The sequence below is a fragment of the Aspergillus costaricaensis genome (genome assembly GCF_003184835.1).
Source record: "Aspergillus costaricaensis CBS 115574 unplaced genomic scaffold BO79scaffold_24, whole genome shotgun sequence".
Classification (NCBI taxonomy): Eukaryota; Fungi; Ascomycota; class Eurotiomycetes; order Eurotiales; family Aspergillaceae; genus Aspergillus; species Aspergillus costaricensis.
The window spans coordinates 496,918-521,600 of record NW_020291824.1 but is presented as its reverse complement, the minus strand read 5'-3'; the positions used below and the strand labels follow the sequence as shown (position 1 = coordinate 521,600).

The 24,683-nt window shown below is 50.9% G+C and overlaps 11 protein-coding genes and 1 non-coding gene across 12 annotated transcripts; 7 read left to right on the top strand and 5 right to left on the bottom strand.

Annotated features, from left to right (window-relative positions):
* Nucleotides 1–431: 431 nt before the first annotated feature.
* Nucleotides 432–2,280, top strand: BO79DRAFT_270364 (FAD-dependent oxidoreductase; the record flags this gene model as incomplete). Its single annotated transcript, XM_025687283.1, has 3 exons — nt 432–1,560; nt 1,605–1,875; nt 1,940–2,280. 3 exons carry the CDS (start codon nt 432–434, stop codon nt 2,220–2,222), a joined length of 1,683 nt encoding a protein of 560 aa, XP_025537611.1. The 3' UTR covers nt 2,223–2,280.
* Nucleotides 2,281–3,104: 824 nt separating this feature from the next.
* On the top strand, nt 3,105–4,797 carry BO79DRAFT_246780 (GMC family oxidoreductase; the record flags this gene model as incomplete). The annotated part of the gene is made up of 2 exons (XM_025685595.1): nt 3,105–3,314; nt 3,387–4,797. 2 exons carry the CDS (start codon nt 3,105–3,107, stop codon nt 4,779–4,781), a joined length of 1,605 nt encoding a protein of 534 aa, XP_025537610.1. The 3' UTR covers nt 4,782–4,797.
* Nucleotides 4,798–6,092: 1,295 nt separating this feature from the next.
* On the top strand, nt 6,093–8,087 carry BO79DRAFT_210224 (flavin-containing monooxygenase). The gene is made up of 2 exons (XM_025682757.1): nt 6,093–7,828; nt 7,893–8,087. Exons 1-2 carry the CDS (start codon nt 6,134–6,136, stop codon nt 8,025–8,027), a joined length of 1,830 nt encoding a protein of 609 aa, XP_025537609.1. The 5' UTR covers nt 6,093–6,133; the 3' UTR covers nt 8,028–8,087.
* Nucleotides 8,088–9,897: 1,810 nt separating this feature from the next.
* Nucleotides 9,898–10,380, top strand: BO79DRAFT_257176 (uncharacterized protein; the record flags this gene model as incomplete). Its single annotated transcript, XM_025686242.1, has 1 exon — nt 9,898–10,380. One exon carries the CDS (start codon nt 9,898–9,900, stop codon nt 10,378–10,380), a length of 483 nt encoding a protein of 160 aa, XP_025537608.1.
* Nucleotides 10,381–11,279: 899 nt separating this feature from the next.
* BO79DRAFT_35800 (putative histone h1.3.) lies at nt 11,280–12,336 on the bottom strand. The gene is made up of 3 exons (XM_025689120.1): nt 12,054–12,336; nt 11,657–12,003; nt 11,280–11,597 (listed from the first exon to the last, which is right to left on the bottom strand). Exons 1-3 carry the CDS (start codon nt 12,156–12,158, stop codon nt 11,402–11,404), a joined length of 648 nt encoding a protein of 215 aa, XP_025537607.1. The 5' UTR covers nt 12,159–12,336; the 3' UTR covers nt 11,280–11,401.
* Nucleotides 12,337–12,514: 178 nt separating this feature from the next.
* On the bottom strand, nt 12,515–13,428 carry BO79DRAFT_152920 (uncharacterized protein; the record flags this gene model as incomplete). Its single annotated transcript, XM_025678703.1, has 3 exons — nt 12,515–12,933; nt 12,985–13,146; nt 13,209–13,428. 3 exons carry the CDS (start codon nt 13,426–13,428, stop codon nt 12,515–12,517), a joined length of 801 nt encoding a protein of 266 aa, XP_025537606.1.
* Nucleotides 13,429–13,685: 257 nt separating this feature from the next.
* Nucleotides 13,686–15,044, top strand: BO79DRAFT_210222 (glutaminyl-peptide cyclotransferase family protein). Its single transcript, XM_025682756.1, has one exon. The coding sequence runs from the start codon at nt 13,811–13,813 to the stop codon at nt 15,014–15,016; it is 1,206 nt and encodes a 401-aa protein (XP_025537605.1). The 5' UTR covers nt 13,686–13,810; the 3' UTR covers nt 15,017–15,044.
* A 79-nt stretch (nt 15,045–15,123) lies between these two features.
* BO79DRAFT_246775 (YeeE/YedE family protein) lies at nt 15,124–16,644 on the bottom strand (the record flags this gene model as incomplete). The annotated part of the gene is made up of 3 exons (XM_025685594.1): nt 15,124–15,937; nt 16,003–16,297; nt 16,538–16,644. 3 exons carry the CDS (start codon nt 16,642–16,644, stop codon nt 15,230–15,232), a joined length of 1,110 nt encoding a protein of 369 aa, XP_025537604.1. The 3' UTR covers nt 15,124–15,229.
* Nucleotides 16,645–17,952: 1,308 nt separating this feature from the next.
* Nucleotides 17,953–18,025, top strand: BO79DRAFT_t172. Its single transcript has one exon. It is a non-coding gene; the product is annotated as a tRNA-Thr (tRNA).
* Nucleotides 18,026–18,490: 465 nt separating this feature from the next.
* BO79DRAFT_177080 (aminopeptidase C) lies at nt 18,491–20,780 on the bottom strand. Its single transcript, XM_025679902.1, has 3 exons — nt 20,594–20,780; nt 19,798–20,543; nt 18,491–19,745 (listed from the first exon to the last, which is right to left on the bottom strand). Exons 1-3 carry the CDS (start codon nt 20,702–20,704, stop codon nt 18,611–18,613), a joined length of 1,992 nt encoding a protein of 663 aa, XP_025537603.1. The 5' UTR covers nt 20,705–20,780; the 3' UTR covers nt 18,491–18,610.
* Nucleotides 20,781–21,103: 323 nt separating this feature from the next.
* BO79DRAFT_177079 (FMN-dependent alpha-hydroxy acid dehydrogenase) lies at nt 21,104–22,660 on the bottom strand (the record flags this gene model as incomplete). Its single annotated transcript, XM_025679901.1, has 4 exons — nt 21,104–21,452; nt 21,505–21,722; nt 21,770–22,524; nt 22,570–22,660. 4 exons carry the CDS (start codon nt 22,658–22,660, stop codon nt 21,110–21,112), a joined length of 1,407 nt encoding a protein of 468 aa, XP_025537602.1. The 3' UTR covers nt 21,104–21,109.
* Nucleotides 22,661–22,902: 242 nt separating this feature from the next.
* On the top strand, nt 22,903–24,656 carry BO79DRAFT_270361 (MFS allantoate transporter; the record flags this gene model as incomplete). Its single annotated transcript, XM_025687282.1, has 5 exons — nt 22,903–23,121; nt 23,166–23,376; nt 23,422–23,488; nt 23,535–23,998; nt 24,070–24,656. 5 exons carry the CDS (start codon nt 22,903–22,905, stop codon nt 24,654–24,656), a joined length of 1,548 nt encoding a protein of 515 aa, XP_025537601.1.
* Between the last annotated feature and the right edge of the window lie 27 nt (nt 24,657–24,683).

Genomic DNA, 24,683 nt, shown 5'->3' with positions numbered 1-24,683 from the left:
TGACGAAACAGGAGGCTCCAGACCCCGAAGGTTTGTCTGACAAGTGCATGCGTCCCGATCAGCAATCCTACATACCGGAAATCTAATACGGAAGACGGCAACAAAGCAAAACAGTTTCTAGCATCAATACTCATCATTTATGAGATGGTCTCTCCGGTCACGTGCTTGTGATGTGAGCCCTCAACACGTCATGAGGTATCAGCGGAAGCGGATGGTACGGATGTGGAGGCAGCCAGGCGGGTGTGGCGGTAAGCCGTTAGCGCCTCCCCTTGGACCTGCATAGTATACAAAGTATACGATGTAAAAGGCCTTAGTGAACATGCAAGTGATGGAAGAGATATAGTCAAAAGAATGATAGCATCTAAGGCAAGTTCGATTGCAAGCCAATAGTCACTTCACTGTTATTCATTGAATCTTGTGCTTTCTCCGGAATGGTCGGCAAACTGTCCTTCGCCCTCGTTTCCTTGCTACCCATTGCCTCAGTTTCAGCCGGCTTGTCGTGTCGCTGCTTTCCTGGAGATGCGTGCTGGCCTTCCACGCAGGACTGGGACACTTTCAACGCTACCCTGGGGGGGAGGCTCATCGCCACAGTCCCTGCTGTGAGTGTATGCCACTACAACAGTACATTCTTGCCATACGATGCGGCGGCTTGTGAAGAGCTGCTGGCAGCGTGGAACGAAACCAGAACCCACTATGAGACCAGTTACTCCCCAATGGCGCCGTGGTTCTCCAATTTCTCCTGCGATCCATACCTGCCCAACACACCCTGCACCATCAGGCCCCTGGTCCGGTATGCCGTGAATGCCAGCAGCGCGCAGGATTATCAGGCAACCATCGAGTTTGCTACCAAGCATAATATCCGCCTTGTTGTCCGCAATACTGGCCACGATTATCTTGGCAGGTCCACTGGGGCTGGCGCCTTGGCCCTTTGGACTCATCATCTGAAAGAGATTGAAATTGTCGAATACCAGTCGACAGGCTACTCCGGGCCCGCCATTAAGGTCGGCGCAGGTGTGCAGATTTTAGACGCCATGAATGTGGCCCATGAACAAGGGTACACCCTCGTGGGTGGCAACTGCCAGACAGTAGGCTATGCTGGCGGGTATTCTCAAGGCGGAGGCCACGGCCAGCTGATGTCCATGTATGGCCTGGCTGCAGACCAGGTTCTGGAGTGGGAGGTAATCACCGCTACGGGGGACCACTTGATTGCTACCCCTTTCAATAACTCTGATCTATACTGGGCGATGAGTGGTGGTGGCGGGGGCACCTACGCCGTTGCCCTGTCCATGACCAGCAAGCTTTATACTGACATTCCGGCCGCCATCGCCAACTTGACCTTCACCAATGACAGAGTGACCGAGGATATGTTCTGGGAAGTTGCTGCGATCTACATCCAGGATACAGCTAGACTGGCCGATTTAGGTGGTGCTGCGGTTTGGGAAGTCACTAACGCGGTCTTTAAGAGCATGCCGTCCACGCTACCTAGCGGCACCAAGGAGCAGTTGCAGACGCTGATGCAGCCCACCCTGGACCTTCTGAGCAGCAACAACATGACCTATAGTACGTTTAATCATCTCAATCAGAGTCACTACTAACTGGTATAGCGTACAACATTGCCAGTTGTTCCAGCTTTTACGAATGCTACACGCGATTCAGCCCCTGGATGGCCGTGACCGAGTTTCAAATCGGTGGTCGTCTGATCCCACGGAGCACGGTAGATGACGATCTTCGCCCACTCGTTGATTCCTTTCGTACCATCACCGACTACGGCGCAGTCGTTGCAGGGGTCTCTTTCAACGTTTCACGGTCGACTACACCCGACAACTCTGTCAATCCCGCATGGCGCGATGCGCTGATTCGCATTGTCCTCGGCACGTAAGTTTTTTCCCCGTCGTGGTCAGGCGTATGAAGCTCTGTCAAACCGCTTACCTATCTATAGAGCCTTCGATTATTACAACTATACCCATGATGTCGAGAACCAGAAACTCATGACGGAAACACTTCTCCCTCTACTTGAGGATTTAACTCCCGGCAGCGGTGCTTACCTGAACGAGGCTGACTTCAACCAGCCTGATTGGCAGTCAACATTCTACGGTGATAATTATGCCAAGCTAACCTCTATCAAGAACAAGTACGACCCCAACCACACCTTTTACGCTTTGAAGGCTGTGGGAAGTGAAGAGTGGGCGGAACAGACAGATGGAAGGCTTTGTCTCGTGTGAATAGCTTAGGACCGGATGCTGTTGTATTTCACGAACTATATAGAATCTTCAATCGCGACACCAGTTCCATGTCACTATCACGCGAGTATTCCGGGGGATTAATTGATCATTAGGGTACATCAAGCCAGTTCGTCCATCGATGCTGCGGTAAAAGGCTCTGGGTACCTCGAATCTTACAACTGGACATCATCTTCACTATAACCCCCTGGGAACTGCTGTATCCTTGACCACTCAATGCGAGATAGGGGAAAGGCATAGAGATAGTTCAAGGAGAGGTCTTGACTTGCTTCACGTTAGCATGTGACTACAGCAACCCGGTGATCACAAAAGAACCTCGATATCGTTTGTGACGAGACGTTTCCATCTCCTGTGCCGAACAGCTCTTGGGCAACCCTCCTAGTCAACAGACCGCAGATCCCAGCAGGTTGCTGGTGGATGAGGCTGCGATTGTAGTCCAAATTTGGCCCCCGGCGTCGAGATCGCTGCATTGTGTGGAGCCTAGTGAGGGCCGAAAATCTGACGGATGCCTAAGCGATGGGGCCTTCAACCCTAAGCTGACGTTGGAAGTCTAGATACATCGTAGTAAGTACCCGTAGCCAAACCCCACGTACCCGGCCGCACTTAATACATGGTCCGCGGCATAGCCACTTCCGGCTCTGTCGCTAGACCCCACGGCAACTACGTAGTTGTGGGTAGCTTAAATTGTCCAAATTCATCCTCCACTAGGCCCAAGAATAATCCTGTTCGATGGTATGTGCTGATAGCTAGTAATTAAGCAACACGCATTCCTACACTGTTTACCGCTTATAGGATCAATCGACCGACACGACCCTCCCCCGCCTTAACTTTCTGCTTCACAGCACATGCGTTATTAGGAGCAACATGACCTACCCGACCGCTGACTACGTTATCATCGGCGGCGGCACGGCCGGCCTGGTGGTGGCCAACCGCCTGTCGGAAGACCCCAACATCAATGTGCTCGTGCTGGAGGCGGGACCGGACCGCAGCTCGGACGAGCGCGTCCAGAACCCCGCGGCGTGGCCCACTCTGAGCGGGTCGGAAGTGGACTGGAAATTCAAAACGGTACCGCAGGTGTGTGTTATCTAATCTCTATCAAACTCATTCCTGTCTGTGAGTTATCGGATGCTAACTGCTGCGCGCCAGCCCAGTTTGAATAACCGCGACCAAGACTACGCTGCGGGCCGCCTGCTGGGCGGTACATCCGCCATCAACGGGCTGGCGTTTGTGCCACCCGCCCCGGCGGGCATCGACGCCTGGGAGGCGCTGGGGAACCCCGGCTGGTCCTGGCAGTCGTTGGCCCCATACTTTCACCGTAGCTTCCATATCTGCGCCGAAGCTGCCCCTGGCAATGGACCTGGTGCTGCTGCATCCGCCGCAAATGGACCCATCGAAGTTACCTATCCCGCACTGGCGGAACCGAGGAATCACACCATCATTGATGCCTGGAATAAGACCTTCGCGGACAAGGGCTACGCCTTCAGTGATACCCTGGTCCCGACTCCGACCACCGGCACCCGCCCCTACACAGCTACCATCACCACCACAGGCGTCCGCAGCGCAAGCACTCAGTATGCGGCCTCACGCTCAAACCTACGTATCCTCACCAACACCACGGTCGAGCGCATCCTCTTCGACACGACAACCACCACCATCACCGCCACCGCGGTCCTCCTCCACAATGATCCCTCTCCCATCACTGCCACTAAAGAAGTAATTCTCGCCGCGGGCGCCTTCAACACCCCCAAGCTCCTCGAACTCTCCGGCATCGGCTCTGCATCCCGGCTCTCCACGCACAGCATCCCCTGCATCATTGACAACCCCTCCGTTGGAGAAAATTTAAACAACCACCTTATGGTTGTTCTTCCCGTTCCCATCCAACCCTTGCCGGATACCGCCTCCCCAACCCCAGGTATTCAAGCCATCTCTTTCGTCCGCTCAGGTGCTGAAGCCGACCTCCTCTCGCGTCACCCTCCCCATTTCCCCCTCAACAACCTCCTCGCCAACCCATCCGAGCCCACAGCCTGCTTCTTTCTCAGCACGCTGCCAAACTCCATGGCCATCCTCGGCTTAATACCCTCTTACCCCCTCTCCCGCGGCTCCGTCCACCTCTCTTCCTCCCAGCCTACTGACAAGCCCATCATCGACCCTGACTATTTATCGCACCCCCTTGACATCAAACTCATGGCAGCGCACTTCAAGACTCTTCACTCCCTCCCAACCTGCTCCCAATTAAGTGGGATTGTAGGCTCCGCACCGGGCCCTAGCCCTGAGTCTCAGGACCCGGGTGTCGTAGAGGAGACGTTGAGGGCATCGGTCGTGGCGGCGCATCATTTCTGTGGGACGGCCATCATGGCCCCGCGGGAGAAGGGAGGTGTCGTGGATACCGAGTTGCGGGTTCATGGGACTGGTAACCTGCGAGTTGTCGATGCTAGTGTGTTCCCTACTGTGACAGCAGCGAACCCCATGTCGACGGTGTATGCCGTTGCAGAGCGGGCGGCAGAGATAATTCGGGGAAGGGACAGACCTGCCTGCGCTTAAGGGGAAGGACAGGGGCTAATTCCTTTTCTCCCTCTCACAGCAGGAAACTGGTGCTTGAACATGGCAACTTCGAATGCCCCAGTATTTGAAGACAAAGAACAGGGATTGCTTCAATCATAGACATAGGACCTGACAGATATCAGGTTATGTGTTAATCGAGCCCACGTAAGCAGCAGTGGCGAGGCATCACCTGATTCCTGCCTACATTGGCAATGGATGTCTCCACAGGACATTTACTATCAGAATTCATTATGCATGTCAGACACATGGCTCTACCCCACGTATATCACATCTGCGCCATTTACATCCCATTGGTGAGGCTCAGCTGTCTAGCTGCCAGTAGCGTGGTCAAAGAACAAAGGTTTGGTCGTACAGGCAGTGCTTAGCCAGGCTGAACTTAACCACGTAGCGAATGACAATGTGCCAGCACGGGGAAGGATGACACGATGGCACGAATAGATAGGCGCGGCTAAACCGTTAGGTTCTAGTAGGTGGATCGTCGGTGGGACGGCCCCAGTGGGGGTCTGTATTGGGGGCTTGGCCCCTTCTCATCGAGCCATTGGTAGCCGCCTGTTTAGTGTCACAGCACTAGCCCTGCCTGCTTGGGGAAAGATGTTCGGGTTTCCCCCTGTCTTGTATTTTTGTATGTGAAAGAGAACATCGAGTACCCTGCTATTTATTAGCTATCCTGTCCTTACCTATGACTCACAGAAATTACTTCTATGAAAGTTTGAAGCACTTTATTTTCTTTTCAAATAAATATTGAAAACTAACAAGTAGGATCAGCGGGATGCCTTCAAATGCTAAAGATCTGGCTGCACTCCCGCATTTTAGGAAGATGCTTATATCTCCCCGCAGGGCTGTGTATCCTACCAACAGAATCGAGAAAACTGGTAAAGGTCTAGAATATCAGTCCAGACAGCTTAGGCCACACACCACTAATAAGCTTGACATGGATAAAACCACAGTATGTACTTGTTGAACGTGGGACGCGATACTTTCAACGAATAGGGTCCATCTCAGCATTCGATGTAAATGCTTGACCATACAAAACAGGTGGAGTAGTATGATACCACTATTTTAGCTCGGATACGAACAAAGGATGTTGAGGCTTGGGGATGGGGATCCCGATCGCAACCAGGCGCAGTGGCTGCTCCAGCTCCACTCCAGCAGCCTTGTATTCCAACGGACAGTTGCTAAACACCTGTCGGCCTAAGCACTTTGTCGGGTTCATCCGGCACACAGCTGTCAGCTTTTGGTTATATAAGTGCTATCCACCAACTTGGTTTCCAGCAACACAAACATTTCCTCGTTCAATTTTCTTAAAACCATCTCAATAACTTCCATTTATTATGGGATCAATCTCCGATGAATTCCCGCCGCTAGCGGCTCTTCCCAACCTTAGTCTGCACCCCTCCATAGACGCAGAACAGCTTAATGCAGCCAAGATCGCCGACGATTGGCTCGCCTCTCTCTCAAAGAGCCTCTCTACGGGTCATCCAGATGCTATCCAAGCCCATTTCCTGGAGAAGGAATCTTGGTGGCGCGATTTCGTTTCCTTCTCATGGGACATTGCATGCCATAATGGCTCCCAGGCCATCTCCAGCTACCTCGCCAGCTCCACCAGTGGATTTTCAGACCCGAAACTCGATCAGCCTGGCGCATTACAACCGCACCTGGCTGACCTGGGTGGTATGCGCTTCATCCAGGCTGGGTTTGGGTTCACAACCAAGGCTGGCAAGGGTAGGGGTGTTCTTCGCCTGGCGAATGTGGGGCCCGAGGAGTGGAAGGCGTGGACGGTCTTTACTGTACTCGAGCGTCTGAATGGACAAGACGAGCTGGAGGCAGAGAGGGCGAAGGCGGCCGAGGTACAGTCTAGTGGATCTGGACCCCAGTCGACCACCGAGGACAGTGACCTGCAAGTCTTGGTCGTGGGAGCAGGTCAATCGGGCCTTGCTCTGGCCGCTCACCTACAAAACCTCGGCCTCAAATACCTGGTCGTCGACAAAACAGCCCGCCCTGGGGACTCATGGCGTGCCAGGTATACGTCAATCAAATCACACACCCCGAGCTACATGGACCACTTTCCGTTCTTGAAGTACCCTACCACTTGGCCGCGCTACCTCGACCAGGATCACATTGTCAAATGGATGGAGCACTACGGAGATCTTCTGGGTCTTAATGTCAGGCATGGCACGCTAGCAATCAACATTCAGTACAATCCGTCGACCAAGCGGTACTCGGTCGACCTCCAGTCCAACGACGGCAGCGTACAAAGCATCACCACTAAGCACCTCGTCCTCGCGACGGGTCTTCTCAGCGACATCCCCGTCAAGCCCTCCTTCCCCGGTGAGGACACTTTTAAGGGTCAAGTCTTCCACACATCCGCGCATCAATCCGCGAGCTTGATGCCCGACGTACAGAACAAGAAGATTACCATCATCGGTGCCGGAACAAGCGCACACGACGTCGCCCAGGACTTTGCCAGTCATGGAGCGAAATCGGTCACGATAGTGCAGCGCAGTCCTCTTTTCGTGACCTCTCTCAAGTCCGTGGAGGAGCTCCAAGTGAAGCTGTGGGATACGCCAGGTTTGAGCACCGATGATGCGGACCTTCTGGGTAACTCGTTCCCCACGGCCGTTGTTCGGACTCTCAGTGTTGGTGCGTCGCAGATGATGTCCATGTTGGATAAGGACATGTTGGACGGGCTGGAAAAGGCCGGATTAGCGGTCAAGAGAGGGGACCAGGGCGACAGTCTCGTTGACCATCAGCTGATTAAGGCGGGTCATTTCTATATTGATCAGGGCGCATGCGGGATGATTCTCGATGGTCGGATCAAGGTGCAGAGATGTCAGGAAGGCGTACGAGAATACTACCCTGGTGGAATTACCCTCGCCGATGGTACCCAGATCGAGTCGGATGTGGTTATCCTTGCGACGGGTTTCGAACGCACGGACAAGTTGATCGAGCGCATCGTGCCTAGGGAAATCTTGGACAGGGTGCCGGGCGTGATCTGTAGTTTGGATGGGAGTCAGGAACGGTTTGGTGTAAGTTCGCTACTATCCCGCATCTTTGTCCAGTCGCCAGATGGCTAACAGTTCTTGCTTATAGGTTTGGAGACCGACTGGAATGCCAGGGTTCTGGTACATGACGGGCAGCTTTTCCTGGTCGCGCCAGTTCTCTCCCGTCCTGGCTCTGCAGATTGCTGCTGTCGAGTGGGGACTGAACAAGGAGAATCAGGGATGAACCAGAATAAGGAATCCTGTTGATCAGTTATAATAGCATATCTTCATAAACACTATAGAACCGTTCTTAGTAGATGTCACTTTATCTATACCAGTTAAGGTTTATATATCGACTGAGTACTCGATAAACTATCAACAATGTACAGCAATACATGAGGTGCAGTAGCGTGATATTTGAAAATATCATACAAATAATCCAAGGGACCAAATTCATCTACTATTAGATATGTGCCAGGCCTCTTCACTCCCCAAATAGAAAAATTCTCCCATCCTAAACAGATGATGTGTCCAACAAGTGCCAAAAAGAGGTCATGCCACGCTGCAAATAGGCATAAGAAGCATAATCATATGCTTTATTAGGGTTCTTACGCACACCCCTGTCTCCATAATGCGACTCAGCACAGCCCCGGAAAATTATCAGTCAGGTACTCACTAGATAGTAGGGCTGCCCTACACTCAAGTACTCACTCCGAGTCACTTACTCTACGCGACAATACTTCCTCGGTACTTCTTATTCTATCGAGAGTCTTCAATCGCCACTTTAAGGCCTCTTCGCGCTGTCTCGTCTTTGGGCGGCTCATATCCTGCAGAAGTACGGATACATTTTCCGGTTGGTACCTTGTTCTCTCCCATTTGCTATGCTATGGTCGGTTATTGTTGCGTTTCTTTCATCTTGTTGAACTTATTACATTCTCTCTTCTTCGAAATTCATAGTTTCCTTCCGGCATTCTAATTTGGCAACTAATAGCTGACCTAATTCTGCGGCAAACGGACATATTTCGCTGCAGGAAAGGGTACTTAGATGATAAACCACGTGGTATTCTGCATGCTAAGACCAGGCTGAATTAAGCTCACATCTTGTCCTACTGTAAGGCTGCGAGCGTGATCTTTTTCATAAAAAGTAATTTCCTGCATAATGGTAATAGGACTCGAGTGAGCACTGAACGATTGCAGGTCTATCTATAGACTTGATGAGAAGAGGGATAGCAAAGTAATAACAAGAAACGATGCTCTTCTGTGGGAGACGAAAGAGGGAAATTCGGAATGAATACTAGATCCTTCCTCAATCCTCCTGTCATTGATTTTGTTACTCTCTACCATATCACTGAAAGTAGAATCACTCATTGTAGTGATCATAATGGCAGTTTCCGAAAGGTAACCTAGGTTGTATCCATTACCTACTCGTTTTCCATATAACCTCCTCAGGATTCAATCATCCATCAGCCTGCCTGCATTCAGTGTAGCATTGTGCAAAAAGTACGAGTCAGGATAGCTCGGAGAATGTATCCAGCATCGAACTATCCGAGTCCATGACGATTATACCAGAAGGGGATCGAACGGATAATTTTTGTGACGGCATGACGTTCAGTGGATCCCGCAAGGAACACCACTGACTCCACCTTCTTCCACTCACATCATTATCTCACAGTCCCTGGCATCCCAGCTCCGGTAACTCAATTTGTAGTTGTGGCTGTCGAACCGTAGCATTTCCAAACTTTGCCCCTGTTGCATTCCGCGGAGAATTACCCGAACCCAAACTTTATCTCCTAGGGCTTGACTTGCTTAATAAGGTCCAAGGCATGCAATCTGCATGCCAGAACACTAGTAGATAGTAGATAGTAAGTACGAGATGCTACATACCAAGCGAAGAGTCAATGATTCTAAGACACAACGGGTGTTTTATTTCAGCTCGCCTCAAAATGTTACAATAATGTTGCTCCAAACCTATCTAATATAAACCCCATCATCTCTACTCCCCTTTCTTCGCACCTATCAATCATCTACTGCTTAAGCTCAAGCACAAGGTTAGAGCAACCATAACCTTAGAGCTTACTGTCTCTTTAAAATCTACATCTACCCATACAACCAAAATGAAACCCATCCTCTTCGCCACCACCACCACCACCCTCCTCTTCGCCCTCACCTGCCACGCCGCACCCAACTTCCGCATCGGCTATCGCGGTGGAACCGAGTACGCCCTCCCGATATTAGACGCGGCAAACGCCAACGAAACCATAGCCTTCAGCAACAACATATACGGCCTCCCCAACCTGGATGAGTGGGAATCCATCAACACCAATCAAGGATTCTTGATTCGCAATGCATTCTTGGGGACTTACATTAGCTGCAGCGGGCAGTCGACAAGCTGCAGTCTTTCTACTGAGGATGACGGAACCTTCTTTACATCAATCCAGTCGGAAAACATTGATGGAGTAGACTACTATCATCTTTTCGCTACGATTGAAGATATTGATGGAGGAAATATGTGGGTTCTTGAAGGTGGGAAATATCTCCACATCGGTGTGTTTGACGATCAAAATGAATTGCAGGAGATTTCGCTTGTGCAGGATTAATTGGAGTATTAAAAGTTTATAAAGTTATACATGTTTTTGGTCCTTCTGCTGAGCCGTACATACGTACATACATACATGTCTGAGGTGGCTCAGAACAAGAATTCAGAATCATGTTGCGCTACGTATTATGACGTTGTGTTAATTACTATTTAGTGCTGAAACTCCATCCAAGGACTGTAATCTGATAGGCCATTGGCTGGTGTGAAGTTTGGCTTCACAATAACTCTTTGCTTTCATTTACATGGATAGTATATAATTCATTAAGTTGTGAACTAGAGATCGTCATATCTGGACTCAGTCATTTTAGGAGCAGTATTCTCTTTAGACCATCGAGGCGATCTGACCTACATTATTGCACAGTGAAACTACCGCTTCAATTTGGCTGGTTAGGTTGTTGTACTGGAATGCAGGATGCCGAATCTTATGGTTATTACATGCCCGTCTGCCTTACTGCGTGAGACAATTTAACTTTTGAGTTTTTAGGGGGTATTCAATCAGCTATGGGTTTACTGTCTCTTCCTAGATGTCCCCCTTTACTATTTCATCTACTTTCGAATTAGACCACTCCGCATGCGCTTGTTTATAGTGGACTTGGCTTGAGCGTGGAGTTTGGATCAGCGCATGTCATGAATAAACGGTGGGTTTAGAGACATTATCAACTACGATTTCTCTGATCTCCGTTTTGATGGTCCTGAAGTTCGATTCTTATCATTTCAAAGACGTATATGGGATTTCCTCTGATACGTGTTCCATTTTCCGAATTCGTTGAAGATCTCATTGAATCCGGATCCGACACCACTAATGTAGAACGCAGTTCAACTGCAATATCGCCGTGGCCACCGAAAGAATATACAACCCATCCCCATAACCATATCAGACCAAGGAAACCCGTTTATTCCTTCCTTTCATTCCATCCATGTCACGATTTTCCAATCAGAAACTGCTGTGCAATTGTCCATAGAGCACTCGGTGTGAAGAGAAGCACAAGACAACGCTATCAGACTCTTCAAGTGAGACCCATTTACTTGGGAGTATCTGGGCGCTGTCCCATGCCAGAAAACTCTGCACTCATCTGGCTGGTACTCATGAGTTCCTCGTCATCAGAAGACTTCGACTCCTCCTTGATGGTACTGTTTCCAAGCTCCATATCGTCTTCTTCCTTCTTCACGGCGACTTTGCCTTCGGCCGGAGTGGGAGTAGTGGCGCCTCCAGATTTTCTATTAAGAAGTAATACAATCAGCAACATGAACAGGCGCAAGGGATTAAAACTACCTACGGAGCCTCTGTCTTCACAGCCTTCGGCGCAGAGCGAGGGGTCTTCGGGGTCTTCGGGGTCGCTGCCGTCTTCTGACGCTTCCCCTTGGAAGGAGTCGGAGTAGTCTCGATAGCACCAGTGTTGTCATCATCGGCGACAGCCTTGTCTTTGCCACGCTTTGCGGGCGTTTTCTTGGGAGTGGCAGTGGTGGAAGCGGATTCCTTTGCAGGACTGATAGAGGTACCAGCTTCTTGATCGGCCGGGTTATTATGGATATCGAAAAGCCTACGCTTGGCCTTGTGATAGAGAGTACTGGCAGATTGAGCGTTCTTGTAGCCTCCCTTGACGGCCATCTTATCAAAGTCAACCTGCAGTTGTTGTCAGAGTTTCTCCATAGCTGGAAGATAAGGGTATATACTTTGCCAGATTTATCGGAACTCAGCACACCAAGAATGATCATCCGCGCTTCGGCCATACTCAGCCCCAGAAGGGTTTCGGGTTGGTTGGGCTTTAGTGCAGACATGATGATGTGCGGGAAGTAGTGGAGGATTGAATGTGATGGTAGGAGCGACTTAGGGTGAAGTTAGGAATGGTAAAGAAGAAGTAAGGGAAATAGTGAGATCAGAGGTGAGAGTTGGCTGCGTGTAGATGATGAACAGGTAAAGACCTTGGCAAGGAAAGAACTGTGTTGCCACCGAATCAAATTGTGCAAGAGCAGAGATAGACCTGAGTTACAGAGCTGTGAATGAGCTGAAGGCAACCCGCTTTGCTGGCTACCGAAGCAAACAGCGAAAACACAGACTTGGGCCATTGACAGCGATCGTGTACCGTCAAAGTTCCTACTCTGCTGGTTGGTATCGAACATGTTCAGTGAATCTCTCAGTTCTGTTTCTTCAAGCCATTGTTCTGGATTTTCTTGAACACGTCATCCCACAAGGTAGGAAAGTAGTTTGGAGACTCGGTCGAGCGCTGGGCCCTCACATCCGTGTAAAAGTGTTGAGGGGTTTTGCCTGCCCACCAAGGAGAGGGCGCGGGCTTTGAATTGGTAAAGGTCACAGGCCGGAGAAAAGACTTGTTGAGAACCAAGTCACCCAGTCTGACCTCTGTCTGCTGAGGCAACGAACTTGAACGAATGGTAGTCATGTACAAGGTGGCCGTGGGCGGCAGGTTCTTCACATATTCAATCATTGTCTCGCGAGAGCGGCGGGCAAAGGCGGGAATGGCAACGTGCACATAGACGACAAACGGGGCCGTGGTATAGAGGATGAAGATCATCGGAAGAGTACCGCCAATTGCAACTATCCAAGGGTCAGCAGGAGTATATCGGACAGGCGACCGTGCATACTTACTTGCAGGGGCGAGGTACCATGGATGCTCATCCGATGATGCGAATGCTGGAGCAAGAAGGAAACAGGAAACTCCAAATATTAAGAGAGAAACGAGCTTCAATGTTCCTACCACAGCTGTCCTCCCTTTTCCGCTATAATACACCACGACCTTCTCCGGTGGCCCTACAAATATCGAATCAGCACGATTGTCTCCTTATCCTGGCAACTTAGCGGGGGAGCTATACCTTTGCGAAACGTCAATTTAGCATGTTTGGTAGGTGACGCCTGTGGGTTCCGGGGTGCAATAGGCTCCTTTCGCTTGATGAAAGGAGCGCTGGGCTTCGGCGGAGGAACAGGGTTCTGAGTTGTCTTGAATCGAGCAAATAGCTTGCTGTTGAGGTCTCTCCGCACGCTCCGGGGAAGTGCGGAGCGCAATTGCGCGCTCAGCAGGATGACAGGACGCATTGAGTAGTTTGGCGAGGGGGGGCCTTATGAGTTCGCGCTGAACTTCCGGCGGTATATTCGCGCCAGTTGGGAGGTCAAAAGAGTTGAACGAGCAATGTGAAGACTGACTTCAGTGCGAAAGGATGGCCGGGTGACTTTTTTCAAGGAAATTGGAGAAGCTCCGCAACGTGATCCGGCTTGGCGGTCGGAGGTTCGATTGACGGGCCCGACAATAGATTGGAATAGACTTGAACCTTCCCCAATCACCATCACTTCCTCAACAAACCACCCCCTGGCTTTACTAGTCGGCATCGTCACCATCCTCCTGCATTGGAGGCTGTTTAGACGCTATCCATATCCTTTGCGATGAAGACGCGCTGACCCCAGTCGCTCCGCTATTCCGATGTATTCAGCTTATCGTGGCCTTCTGGCCCCCTTGCTCTCCATCTACATCACCGTCCTCTTCCTAATCGCTCCAGGCAACGCATACCAGGCCGTCTCGGATCAGACACTAGAATCCCTTCCCCGCCCGAACGATGATTTTGATATTCATACTGGCGCCATCTTGTCCCCGATCCTGAGGCCTCGTGTGTCTGGGACCTCCGGATCGACAGCCGTGCTGAATCACTTCGTCGACTTCTTCCGGAACTCGCTCCCTGACTGGAAAATTGACTTTCAAAACTCGACATCAAAGACACCCGTGTCGAATGGAAAAGATGTGCCGTTTGTGAACTTGATCGCATCCCGTGACCCCCCGTGGGCGGCCCCCGGCGACGTTGGGCGACTTACTTTGGTCGCCCATTACGACAGTAAATACGAACCGGAAGGATTCATTGGGGCTATTGACAGTGCAGCGCCTTGTGCCATGATTATGCATGCTATGAGGAGCATCGATGCAGCCCTGACAAAGAAGTGGGAGGCCATGCAGGCACAGGGCGAAACAAATCCGTTGGATGAGCAGACGGGCATTCAAGTGCTTTTCTTGGACGGTGAGGAGGCCTTCAAGTATTGGACCGACACCGATTCCCTCTACGGTGCTCGCTCGCTCGCCGAACAATGGGATTCAGATGTCCACCCAGCCATGTCCATCTATAAGACTCCTCTCGCTTCGATATCCCTCTTTGTCCTCCTGGATCTGCTAGGTTCGAAAGATCCAACCATTCAGTCATTCTTCCCTACTACACACTGGGCCTACAAGAAATTAGCTGCACTTGAGCGCCGTCTGCGACGGCTCAACCAGCTCAAGTCCGCCGGCAATGATCCCGATCGACAGCGGCTGTGGTTCACCCATGCCTCCAAAAGCGAGCACGAGATTCCTTACTATTCCGGTATACAGGATGACCATATCCCCTTCATGAAGCGCGGAGTAGAGATCCTCCATGTAATCGATGCGGGTCCCCATGGGTTCCCGCCAGTCTGGCATCGCATTGAGGACGATGGCGAACATTTGGACCTGGCGACAGTAGAGGACTGGAGCTTGTTGGTTACCGCATTTGCGGCAGAGTGGATGGAGCTGGAGGGCTTCATGCCGGGATCTGAGCAGGAATCTCGAGAAGGTGCCCATGGAAGGAACAAGCGCACTGGCTACGATGTCAAGACTGAACTGTAAGCATTGTCTGAATATATTTACATTTTCTACTGGCCATTGCGGGCCTCGATGCTCTATGTACATTTTTTGCGCGATATATTTATGAGCTGTGCTGATGCCTGATTGCTTGCATAGCTCATGAATGGAAACACTCGGCCATCCCGCCGCGCATGGCCCTTCCAGAACGGCTTTTGGTACAGCACCACCACTCTTTCGCAACAACGAGAAAGCAAATCACATCAAATTCCCTAGCATAAAACCAGTCATCTCTGCGAGCCCCCAAACCGGCTGGAGCACACTGCGCAGGATGGCTGGACCTGGGCATACTCCACGTAGTCCCCAGGCGAGGCCGAAAGCGACCCCGCCTGCCACAAATTTCCAGTCAATATCTGCTACAGTCGCAGTGGGAAGTCTCCATTGTGCCGCCAGAGTGGGTGTGGACCGTTCCGCCTTGTTATCGGTCTGCTGCCCCGGTTTGGTCGACAAGAAGGTTATCAGTGACGGGCCGATTCCGAAGAGGATTATGAGTGCTAGTGATGGATCGAATCGCGAAGGGTCAGATAGGAAGGCAAAGAACCGCAGGACCTTGGCTGGGTCAGCCATCCCAGAGAACAACAGTCCCATGCCAAATTCCAGACCCGCTAAATACGAGAATATAGTTCTTGAGCGCTCGGATCTCTCGAGTGTACGGGGGACAACGACAAAGTTCATCACGGATGTAACTACTGTGGTGGTGAGCATGACGGCGAGCTCCGCAGTCGATGGATAGACGGGCATGTAGCAGGGTGTTCCACCGGCACACGGAGGGATGTTGGAGCCGCCAGCGAAGAAATTGGCTGTGAGTAGGGCGGTGGTGAAAAAGACAGCGGTAGCAATGAACGAGCGTGGCGACAATCGAGAAATACCACAGAGCATGTGGCCGGACGTGCAACCTCGACCATTCTATCCCATAATACCATCAGCACCTACAGCTGTCTTTTCTCGAGAGGGAACTCAGCTTCAATTACCTTTGTACCCCATCCCAGCAGAAACCCATGGCCTACGGTCAAGAGCCACGACCCCCAAGAACTTGGTGCAGTGGGATATGATGGGATAGCAGACGGCAAGAAAAGAGCGACGGGGACAACACTCGACACTAGACCAGCAATGAGAGCCACACTATCCCTCGTCGGATTCAAAAGAGCTCCCGACAGGAGCGAGGATATGCCAAAAACCGCCCCATTGTGCAACAGCAATCCCGTAGAGCCCTGGAAGAGCATCAACGCCCCGAACGTGGTATGCACTGGCGTGAACATATTGTGGCTATACAGAGAATAGTAGGAGTAGGTGATCGAAGATGAAGAATACCTTCATCCTATAAGCAATAAATAAGATCAAGGCGAAAATCGAGCCATTAGAAAGGATCCCAGTCCAGCAACATCACAATGCGAAATGTACGGGACAAGGAAATTGTAACGGCGACTTCCTTCACCGATTTTGAAGTGATCAAAGAGGCCGAGCGAGTGAGTGGCAGTTCGGGGACCACACATTCCAATCACATACTGTGACCGAACTGGTCCCCGAAACCAGAACCAGAAACTTGAAGGGCCGATTTGGGCGGGAGTCCCCGAGTGAGTGAGTCTCAACCATTTACTTTTCCCTCCTCTCATTGAGAATTTCTAAAGAAGCTTTGGTGTTGCGGATTGCAGCACATGGCTATATAAATGTATAAATTCATTGTCTATATCAGGTCATCATTAATGCAGGGATGGTATATTAAATTCTAATCCTAGCTGCAGACATCACCCTCGTGGACCAGCGGTTCCTTCAGACGGTCGGGGAGAGGATGTGCAGGGGAAACAAGACGATCGAAGGGGAATGGAAGGATGGAAATGCCGGGGATTCGTTGATTAGTGCAGATTTTAGCTGGCTTGGTCCCCGACCCGGTCGCTGACTATCTTCACAGAACCATGGTTCAGTCCATCAGTGGTCGAGTAGATCGATGGGATGAGGCAATGAGTGGGTGTACATTGATTTTGTGGTGAGGATTTATTTGGAATTGGATATTATTTGGGGTTGATTGATTTGTTATTTGTTTGGAGAATTTCCCTTTTGTTATATTTATATCATTATGGGGAGAAGTGATGGGATGGACATGGTGCTTGACATTGGTTGTGCACTGTCTAGTATCTACCCTTTCTTTAGTATAGGGGTCGACATCAAAGTTGCATACCACACTATGGAGATGATCCTAGTACTGATCGTAACATGAGAGATATCTGGATCTTACAATGATGTACACTGGTTGTTCCTATAGTACTTAACCCTCCCAACCTAAAGCTGAAGACACATTCCATTGCTCCAGAATCCAATCAAGCTATGCCTATCACCTGCCCCAAACAAACTCAATCCCAGAGTACAGAAATTAAACCACCCCTTTCTTCGCAAATAGCCCTCAGAATGAACCATCACCGCCACCACCACCGCTCCCGACGCATTCAACATCCACAGATCCCGATCCGGTGATCGTGATCCATAAACCCCCCTGTACAGTGTACACCGACTAAACACATCGGCGACCTCAAGCGCAATAACACCCCCTACTACGTTGTATCCCGGGGTCCATATCAAGTACTGATGCAATCCGGGCCTTCTCCGAGAACCACACCATCGCCGTTAATTAAATCCGTCTCGGTCTCTTGGCTGCAGTGCATGCATGCATGCATGCATACATAGCCCGAGTGTCTGCAGATCGGCTATCCCGCTCACTCAATCACTATTTACCTGATCTGTAGATTAGTTACTTCTATTGAATGCATGCTTTGTTGTCTGTACTGTTTGCCATAGGCAGTGTTGATTTGGCATTGCCGGTTATGGTTAATGCAGCACATGTTACATCTACGGCCATCCCAGGTTTTCGCCTATTCACCGTCGCGTAGCTTCTTGTAGCATAATATCCTGCCTCAGCAGCATCAATTGCTCGCATGGCTTAGTTGGTAAAGCGCATGACTAGTAATCATGAGATCCTCGGTTCGAATCCGAGTGCGAGCATTTTTTGTTTTTCCCTCCCCCGGGGAGGTTGGGGGGAGGGGGGGGGGGGGGGGGGTTTCTTTTTTTTTTTTTTTTTTTTTTTTTTTTTTTTTTTTTTTTTTTTGTCTTCTCCGTCGCCTACGCTTTGTCTTTCTTTACTTATGTAGTGTGTGAGAGAATCGATGTTGCACAAATTTGATTAAAATCAATGGGTTTTGTCTGGTTTATGCCTTTGGGAACGGCGTGTGGGTAATAGCTGCTTTCTCTAAGGTATCAATTTGTGGGATGTCAAATATTCTGTAGTATACTATGAATGATTGTTCATAAATTCCTGCTTTGTTCTATGGGACTGGTGGGGGAGTTACTATTAGTAGGTACTGATCGATCTCCAGGGATGTCTCAATGGCCAATTGCTAAATCTCACTGGCCTGCACTATGTGGTTGTCAGTTTCGGGTTATGGGTCTTCATTCCTATTGATGGACGAGATCATGGCAGTCGCTTCTATATTCTAGAACTAGATGCTCGTAGATTACATCTCTTCTACTGGGCATCCACCTGCGCTTGACACTACCTGTGATGATCCATATACTCTCCTAGTATCGCACTCACTCCCCCTTGACCTCGGCCAAATTCTCCTTCCACCAGCTCTCTTCCACCTTCTTAGCCTGCAAGCCATTCTCCGCCTTGCGAGGGTACCCATGTCCCTCACCCTCGAAGATCACCAACTTGGCCACCCCACCGCTGCGCTGAACATCATCAGCCATTGCCTGCGCCTGGTTCAACGGGACGATCTCATCCGCTGTTCCCTGCAACAGCAACAGCTTGGCCTTGATTACATCCGCATGGAACCTGGGACTCCGCTCGCGGTACACCTTCCGCTTCTCCTCTTCTGTCTCGGGCACCTTATCATCGAACAAGAGCCGGAAAGCATAGTGGCTCTCAAACTTGTGTGTTTCGGCCACGAGGGCTTCAACGTCACTAATACCAGAGACGCTGACCGCAGCGGTAAACAGAGTCGGGAACATGCAGATTCCCTGGAGGGTGGCGTATCCACCGGAACTCACGCCAGTGATGCCAATGCGGGATGGGTGTACCTTGCCTTCGGAGATTAGGTACCGGGCGCAGTCTGCGGCGTCGTGCACGTCGAGTACGCCCCAACTTCCGTTTAGGAGCTTGCGGTAGGCGCGTCCGTACCCGGAGGAGCCGGCGTAGTTGAGGAGGGCAACGGCATATCCGCGTGTGGTGTAGTACTGCCACATCATGCTAAGTCCGGGGTCGGTGTGGATGGTGGGGCCGCCGTGGATGGTGATGATGAGTGGAGGAAGCTCGCCTGGAGCACTGCTGTACTTGGGGTTCGTGGGAGGGAGGAAAAAGGCATGTGAGAGGGTGTTAGGGTGGGTGGAGATGGTGCGCGGGAATGAAATGTGTTGAGCGCGAGAGAAGTAGGTGTCGGAGATGGTGACAGACGAGGAGGAGCGGAGGACTGTTGGTACGGAGGCATCGCTGGAGGTGATAGAGATGTGGTAGACAGTGCTGGGGAAAGTCGGAGTGCTGGCAATGACGGCAATGCTGGTAGGAGATGTCAGAGCCACAGCGCTGTGTTGGATGCCCGTGAGCGATGCGATGTGGGCAGGGAAGGTGTAGGTGTTCTTCTCGAGATCGATGATGACGAGACGCTCTGTTGCGTTTTGTGTCCAGGCCGCGACAATCGTGTTGGCGTTTGGAAGAACATATGTGCAACTGTATCGTGTTAGATGTGTGCTATGTGAGCAAAAGGGTAAGAGAGTCATACGATCCCAGGAGCCATTCTGGATGAGCAAACTCGCCCTTCTCCAGGCCTTCAATAACGATAGCGCGGGGCGCATCACTTGCATCCGGGCTCCAGTGATAAAACTGCCAATATCCAGTGCGATCCGACACAAAGAACAAAGTTCCGTCCGGTCCCCATCTCGGCTGCAAAATACTTTCTTCGTCGCCATTTCCTGCCAATTTTACGGGCGTTCCAACCTTCTCATCCTTCCAAGCCGCAGAATACAACTCGGTCCCCGTCCATGGCATCTCGGGATGGTTCCACTGGAACCAGGACACTCTATCACCAGTAGGACTGAATGTGGGATGCGAGTAGAAGTCCGCTCCCGTCGCTGCAACCTCCACCTTTTTCTTCTCAGTATTGATTACAACAAGCTCGTTAATCACCTCCTTGCCGTGATGATCTTCCCTGATGGCAAAAACCAGCTCCGGTCTCTTGGGGTGCGAATTGAACGCAGCGTACCAGATCTTTTCATCCGGCTCCACGGCGGCTGTTACATCGCAGGTTGCAGGATCCAAAATATACACCCCGTGAGTCTTCCAATCTGCGAAAATGACCTTCCCATCTGACGTGGTGTTGAAGGCCGCGCCGCCGTAGCCGTGGACGGCGGTGCGTGCACTGTACGCAGCTGGTAGAACGTCACGGGGCTGGTTGTTGCGCCATTCGACGATACAATTGCGACCTTCTTCGGCAGGGCGGCCTTCGTTTACGTAGATGATACCATCCGCCTGAGGAGAAAGGTCAATTTAATTCGGCTGTAGAGGGAAAGGGAATGTACCGTGGCGGCGATGCCGGCGAAACTGATTCCTTTTGACGTCAGGGTTGCGGCTGTGATGGGACTGTCCCATGTGCCGAAGGGAGCTGTCTGAGGTTCTGCGGAGGAAGCCATTTGGTTGAGTTGAATTATACGAAGCGTGTTAGAAAGAAAGTGAATGGATAGTTAATTTTGGAGGGCGTAAAAAGAATGTTGGAAGAGGACAGATGAGGGGGTTAAAGTAGTGCAATAGCCAGGTACCGAGTGAAAATTAGCAGGGAGGGGAACTAAGCACAAGCATTGATTGTGACATCCACCAGCTAGATTAATTCCGTGGTGTTCCCGCTATCCGAATGGCTTCGATAAGCCCGTGCCAATTCCATGGGGAATAGTGCTTACGCACTAACATGCACTGGTCAGCCCATGCCCCTCTTAACCCCATTTAGTGCGAACTGGTCTGTGTTCCGGTTAAGGCTGTGCCTGGATGTGAACCATACAATGTAAATCAGAGATATATCCTGTATTTTATAGTACCTCTTTTCACAGTTTCACTGAGCCAACTACATCTCGCTCTAGCCTCATTGAATTGACCAGATGTGGCCCTAATTCCGACAGCTTCGTCACTCCCAAAAATACCATGTTCATCTCGATTTCCTGCCGCAAGATTTGAATGGCCCGACGGGTTCCGTCGGCTCCATAACCTGCTGCCAGACTGAACAGGAATGGTCGTCCAAGCCCAACAGCGGTTGCTCCTAATGCAAGGGCCTTCAGGACATCTGTTCCACGTCGGATGCCTCCGTCGATGAAGATATGCATGTTACTTTGGATAAGGTGTGGTGCGTATCGTCGGATTTCGAGTAAAGTAACAAGTGGAGGCTGAGCGCTGTTGAGTGTGAGCTTATGAAATACATATTTGGGGCTAGAGTTCCACATACGTATCTTGAGACCTTCCACCATGGTTGGACAGGACTATTCCCCGTACTCCATGTTGATATGCCAAAACTGCATCTTCCACACACTGGATACCTTTAATTACAACCGGCAGATCGGTAAGTCCGCGGATCCATTTGAGAATCTCCCAGTCAATGTACGGCGAGATGGAGCTGGCCATGGTCTTTGCGACACCTTGTCCTTTGGCGGAAGAGTCGCGTGCCTGTAGATGTCAGCATCGCTCTCGAGCTATTCATAGTACGTAATTACCTGAACCTCAAGATTCAATCTCTCATCCATCTCCCGCTTCCCAACAACAGGGGAGTCGACTGTGATCCAAATACCACTAGCACCTGCTTTCACAGCTCGTCGGACTGTCTCCTCCGACTTCTTTATGTCTTTGTTGACGTACACCTGCTGGAAGAGCGGCTGATTGGGGTGAATGCCAGCCGCTCGCACAGCATCAATGGACATGCTAGAGCCATTCGCCAGTACCTGCGCCAATCCTTCCTCGCCTGCTGCGACAGCCATTGCACATTCTCCGTCCGGATGAGCAAATTTAGCAATTCCACACGGGCTCATGTAGACTGGCAACGAGACAGACTGGCCCAGAATCGAGGTGGCCGTGTCTACGCTGCGAATGCTGCGGAGAATTCGAGGACGGAAGGACAACCTATGGTAAGCTTCTTGACCTTCGCGTTTGCTGATCTCATCGTCGGCTCCGGAGTAATAATATGCCCATGCGTGAGGGGGGAGATGTTGCTGGGCTACCTTCTCGAAGTCATTTAGGTTTATGATACTGCTTAATGGAGGCGGAAGCTTTTCTTCTGCTGTTGCCGATGTCTTGGGAAGTGGTCTGGATGCTTTCACGAGAGTGTCTGGTTGGACAATGCCTTTGAGTGCCGATGGTGGCAGAGCTTGCGAGAGGACGTCTTTATCGTGGACTGAATCGAAGTCTGCCGTACCGTCTTTGCCTGCGCAGCGAAGAATTACCTGTGCACCACCCGGATGCTCATCGAGGAATTCTGGCGGTGTGAGTAGTTGGCGATGATACCCCCAATTGGACTTACCAGTGACATCGTAAACGGAACCATGAATAGCTACCCAACACGACTCGCGTGTCGAGTGCTTCTCAACCTCCTCTCGAGTCAGTATCGACATTTCGCCTTCAATAGTGACTCAATGTCAAGAAGAAAGAACAGATGTCAAATGCGGAGAAAATGGTCTCGCCAAGTCTAACCCCAACCCCGGATTAGCCGGTCAAAATGCGGAGAAATATCCGCTGCGGGTGATGCCGATCCCCCACGCTAACCTTGACCCCAGTCTTGGCTTGGGGGTTGTATACATCGGTCCTGCGAGTATGGATCTCCTCGTCTCATTCCTACTCCGCAAGAGCAGTCACCATGGCCACGGAACACCCAGAAGATGCTCACAAGCGGTCCCCTTCGCATGTCGAGGACATCCATCACCCCGGCAAAGTCAGCCATGGAGATACGGCACTCGCCCTCCTTGCAGATGGCGGTGAACTGGAATCAGCTGAGCCTGAGGAATTGAAGAAACTAGTGCGCAAGATAGACTGGGTCATCCTACCGTTTCTCTCAGTCTGCTATGCGTTTTACTACGTGAGTGTGCAGATTCCTCGGATGGGATCTTCTGACACGGACAGATTGACAAAACTACACTGTCGTATGCAGCAATCTTTGGAATCAAGGAGGATCTAAAACTGACGGGCGAGCAATACTCATGGCTGTCGTCTGTCTTCTACTTTGGCTTCCTTGTCTGGGCGCTGCCTACCAACTTTCTCCTCCAGCGCTTCCCTGTGGGCAAGTACCTAGGCGTGAATATCTTCCTATGGGGATTCTTTCTGATGCTACAGGGTGAGTACACTGCAGATTAATTGATCGTAAGTCTAACATTAGCAGCTGTGGCAAAGAACTTCACTCAGCTGGCTGTTCTGCGGGTGATATCTGGGGCCGCTGAAGCATGCAGGTAAGTGCTATACACAGTATGCAAGACATAGTAGCTAATGATCCAGTGATCCCGCCTTCATGCTCATTACCAGCATGTGGTACACGCGACGCGAGCAGCCCATCCGCATCGGAATCTGGTACACGGCAAATGGAGCCGGAATTGCCCTAGGTGGTCTTCTGGGTTATGGCATCGGGCAGATCAATGGTGCCCTCGCCTCCTGGAAGTACGAATTTCTGATCATCGGCGCACTCTGTGCATTCTGGGGTATCCTCATCACAATCTTCCTTCCCGACTCCCCCGTCAATGCCCGTACTTTCTCCACTCGAGAAAGGCGACTAACCATCGAGCGACTTCGCGACAATCAAACCGGTGTTGAAAACAAAACTCTCAAGCCAACACAAGTTCTCGAAGCCCTCCTCGACTGGAAAGTCTGGGTATTTCTATTGCTAGGTCTATCCGGTAACATTCCCAATGGAGGTATCTCCAACTTTGGCACTCTGATCATTCAAGGATTTGGTTTTTCAACACGTACGTTTCCTCTACTTTTCTGGCAATATGTATATTCATCCCACCACTCACTGAAAACACCAATTACATAGTGGTAACAACCCTAATGCAAATCCCCTACGGTGCCTTCACCTCCCTGATGATCATCATCGCCGTCTTCATCAACGACCGCCTCCCCCCCAACAACCGCTGCCTAACCGCTATCTTCTTCCTCCTCCCCAACCTCGCCGGCTCCTTCGGTCTCGCCTTCCTCCCAGCCACTAACCAAGTCGGCCGTCTAATCTGCTATTACCTGACAGGCTCATACAACGCCTCTTTCGTGCTCATCCTGTCCATCCTAACGGGAAATATCGCAGGCCATACCAAGAAGGTCGTCACCAATGCGATGATCTTCCTCGGCGTGTGTGCGGGTAACATTGCAGGGCCGTTCTTCTATCGCTCTGAGCAGGCGCCGCGGTATACCTTGGGTATTTGGTCGATGATTGTGGCGAATTTTATTGAGATTGCGCTGATTGGGGTGCTAAGGGTTGTGTTGGCGTGGGAGAATCGGAGCAGGGATAAGATGAGGATGAGGGAGGATGGGGATGTGGTTGGGGTTGGCAGTGGGGATGGGGATGATGTGGTGGCATTTGGGGATTTGACTGATAAGGAGAATTTGAATTTCCGGTATGTTTATTAGGTGGGAGAAATATCTGCGGGATTTTGG

What these genes read in the sequence shown, in the direction of transcription:
- BO79DRAFT_177080 (XM_025679902.1), bottom strand. Translation starts at nt 20,704, where the DNA reads ATGGCTTCCTCCGCAGAACCTCAGACAGCTCCCTTCGGCACATGGGAC. An exon ending in TCGCCGGCATCGCCGCCACG is followed by an intron (nt 20,544 to 20,593) that starts GTACATTCCCTT and finishes CTTTCTCCTCAG; the next exon opens with GCGGATGGTATCATCTACGT. An exon ending in CCAGAATGGCTCCTGGGATC is followed by an intron (nt 19,746 to 19,797) that starts GTATGACTCTCT and finishes AACACGATACAG; the next exon opens with TTGCACATATGTTCTTCCAA.
- BO79DRAFT_210224 (XM_025682757.1), top strand. Translation starts at nt 6,134, where the DNA reads ATGGGATCAATCTCCGATGAATTCCCGCCGCTAGCGGCTCTTCCCAAC. An exon ending in GGAGTCAGGAACGGTTTGGT is followed by an intron (nt 7,829 to 7,892) that starts GTAAGTTCGCTA and finishes TCTTGCTTATAG; the next exon opens with GTTTGGAGACCGACTGGAAT.
- BO79DRAFT_35800 (XM_025689120.1), bottom strand. Translation starts at nt 12,158, where the DNA reads ATGTCTGCACTAAAGCCCAACCAACCCGAAACCCTTCTGGGGCTGAGT. An exon ending in GTTCCGATAAATCTGGCAAA is followed by an intron (nt 12,004 to 12,053) that starts GTATATACCCTT and finishes CAACAACTGCAG; the next exon opens with GTTGACTTTGATAAGATGGC. An exon ending in GCTGTGAAGACAGAGGCTCC is followed by an intron (nt 11,598 to 11,656) that starts GTAGGTAGTTTT and finishes ACTTCTTAATAG; the next exon opens with AAAATCTGGAGGCGCCACTA.
- BO79DRAFT_210222 (XM_025682756.1), top strand. Translation starts at nt 13,811, where the DNA reads ATGTATTCAGCTTATCGTGGCCTTCTGGCCCCCTTGCTCTCCATCTAC.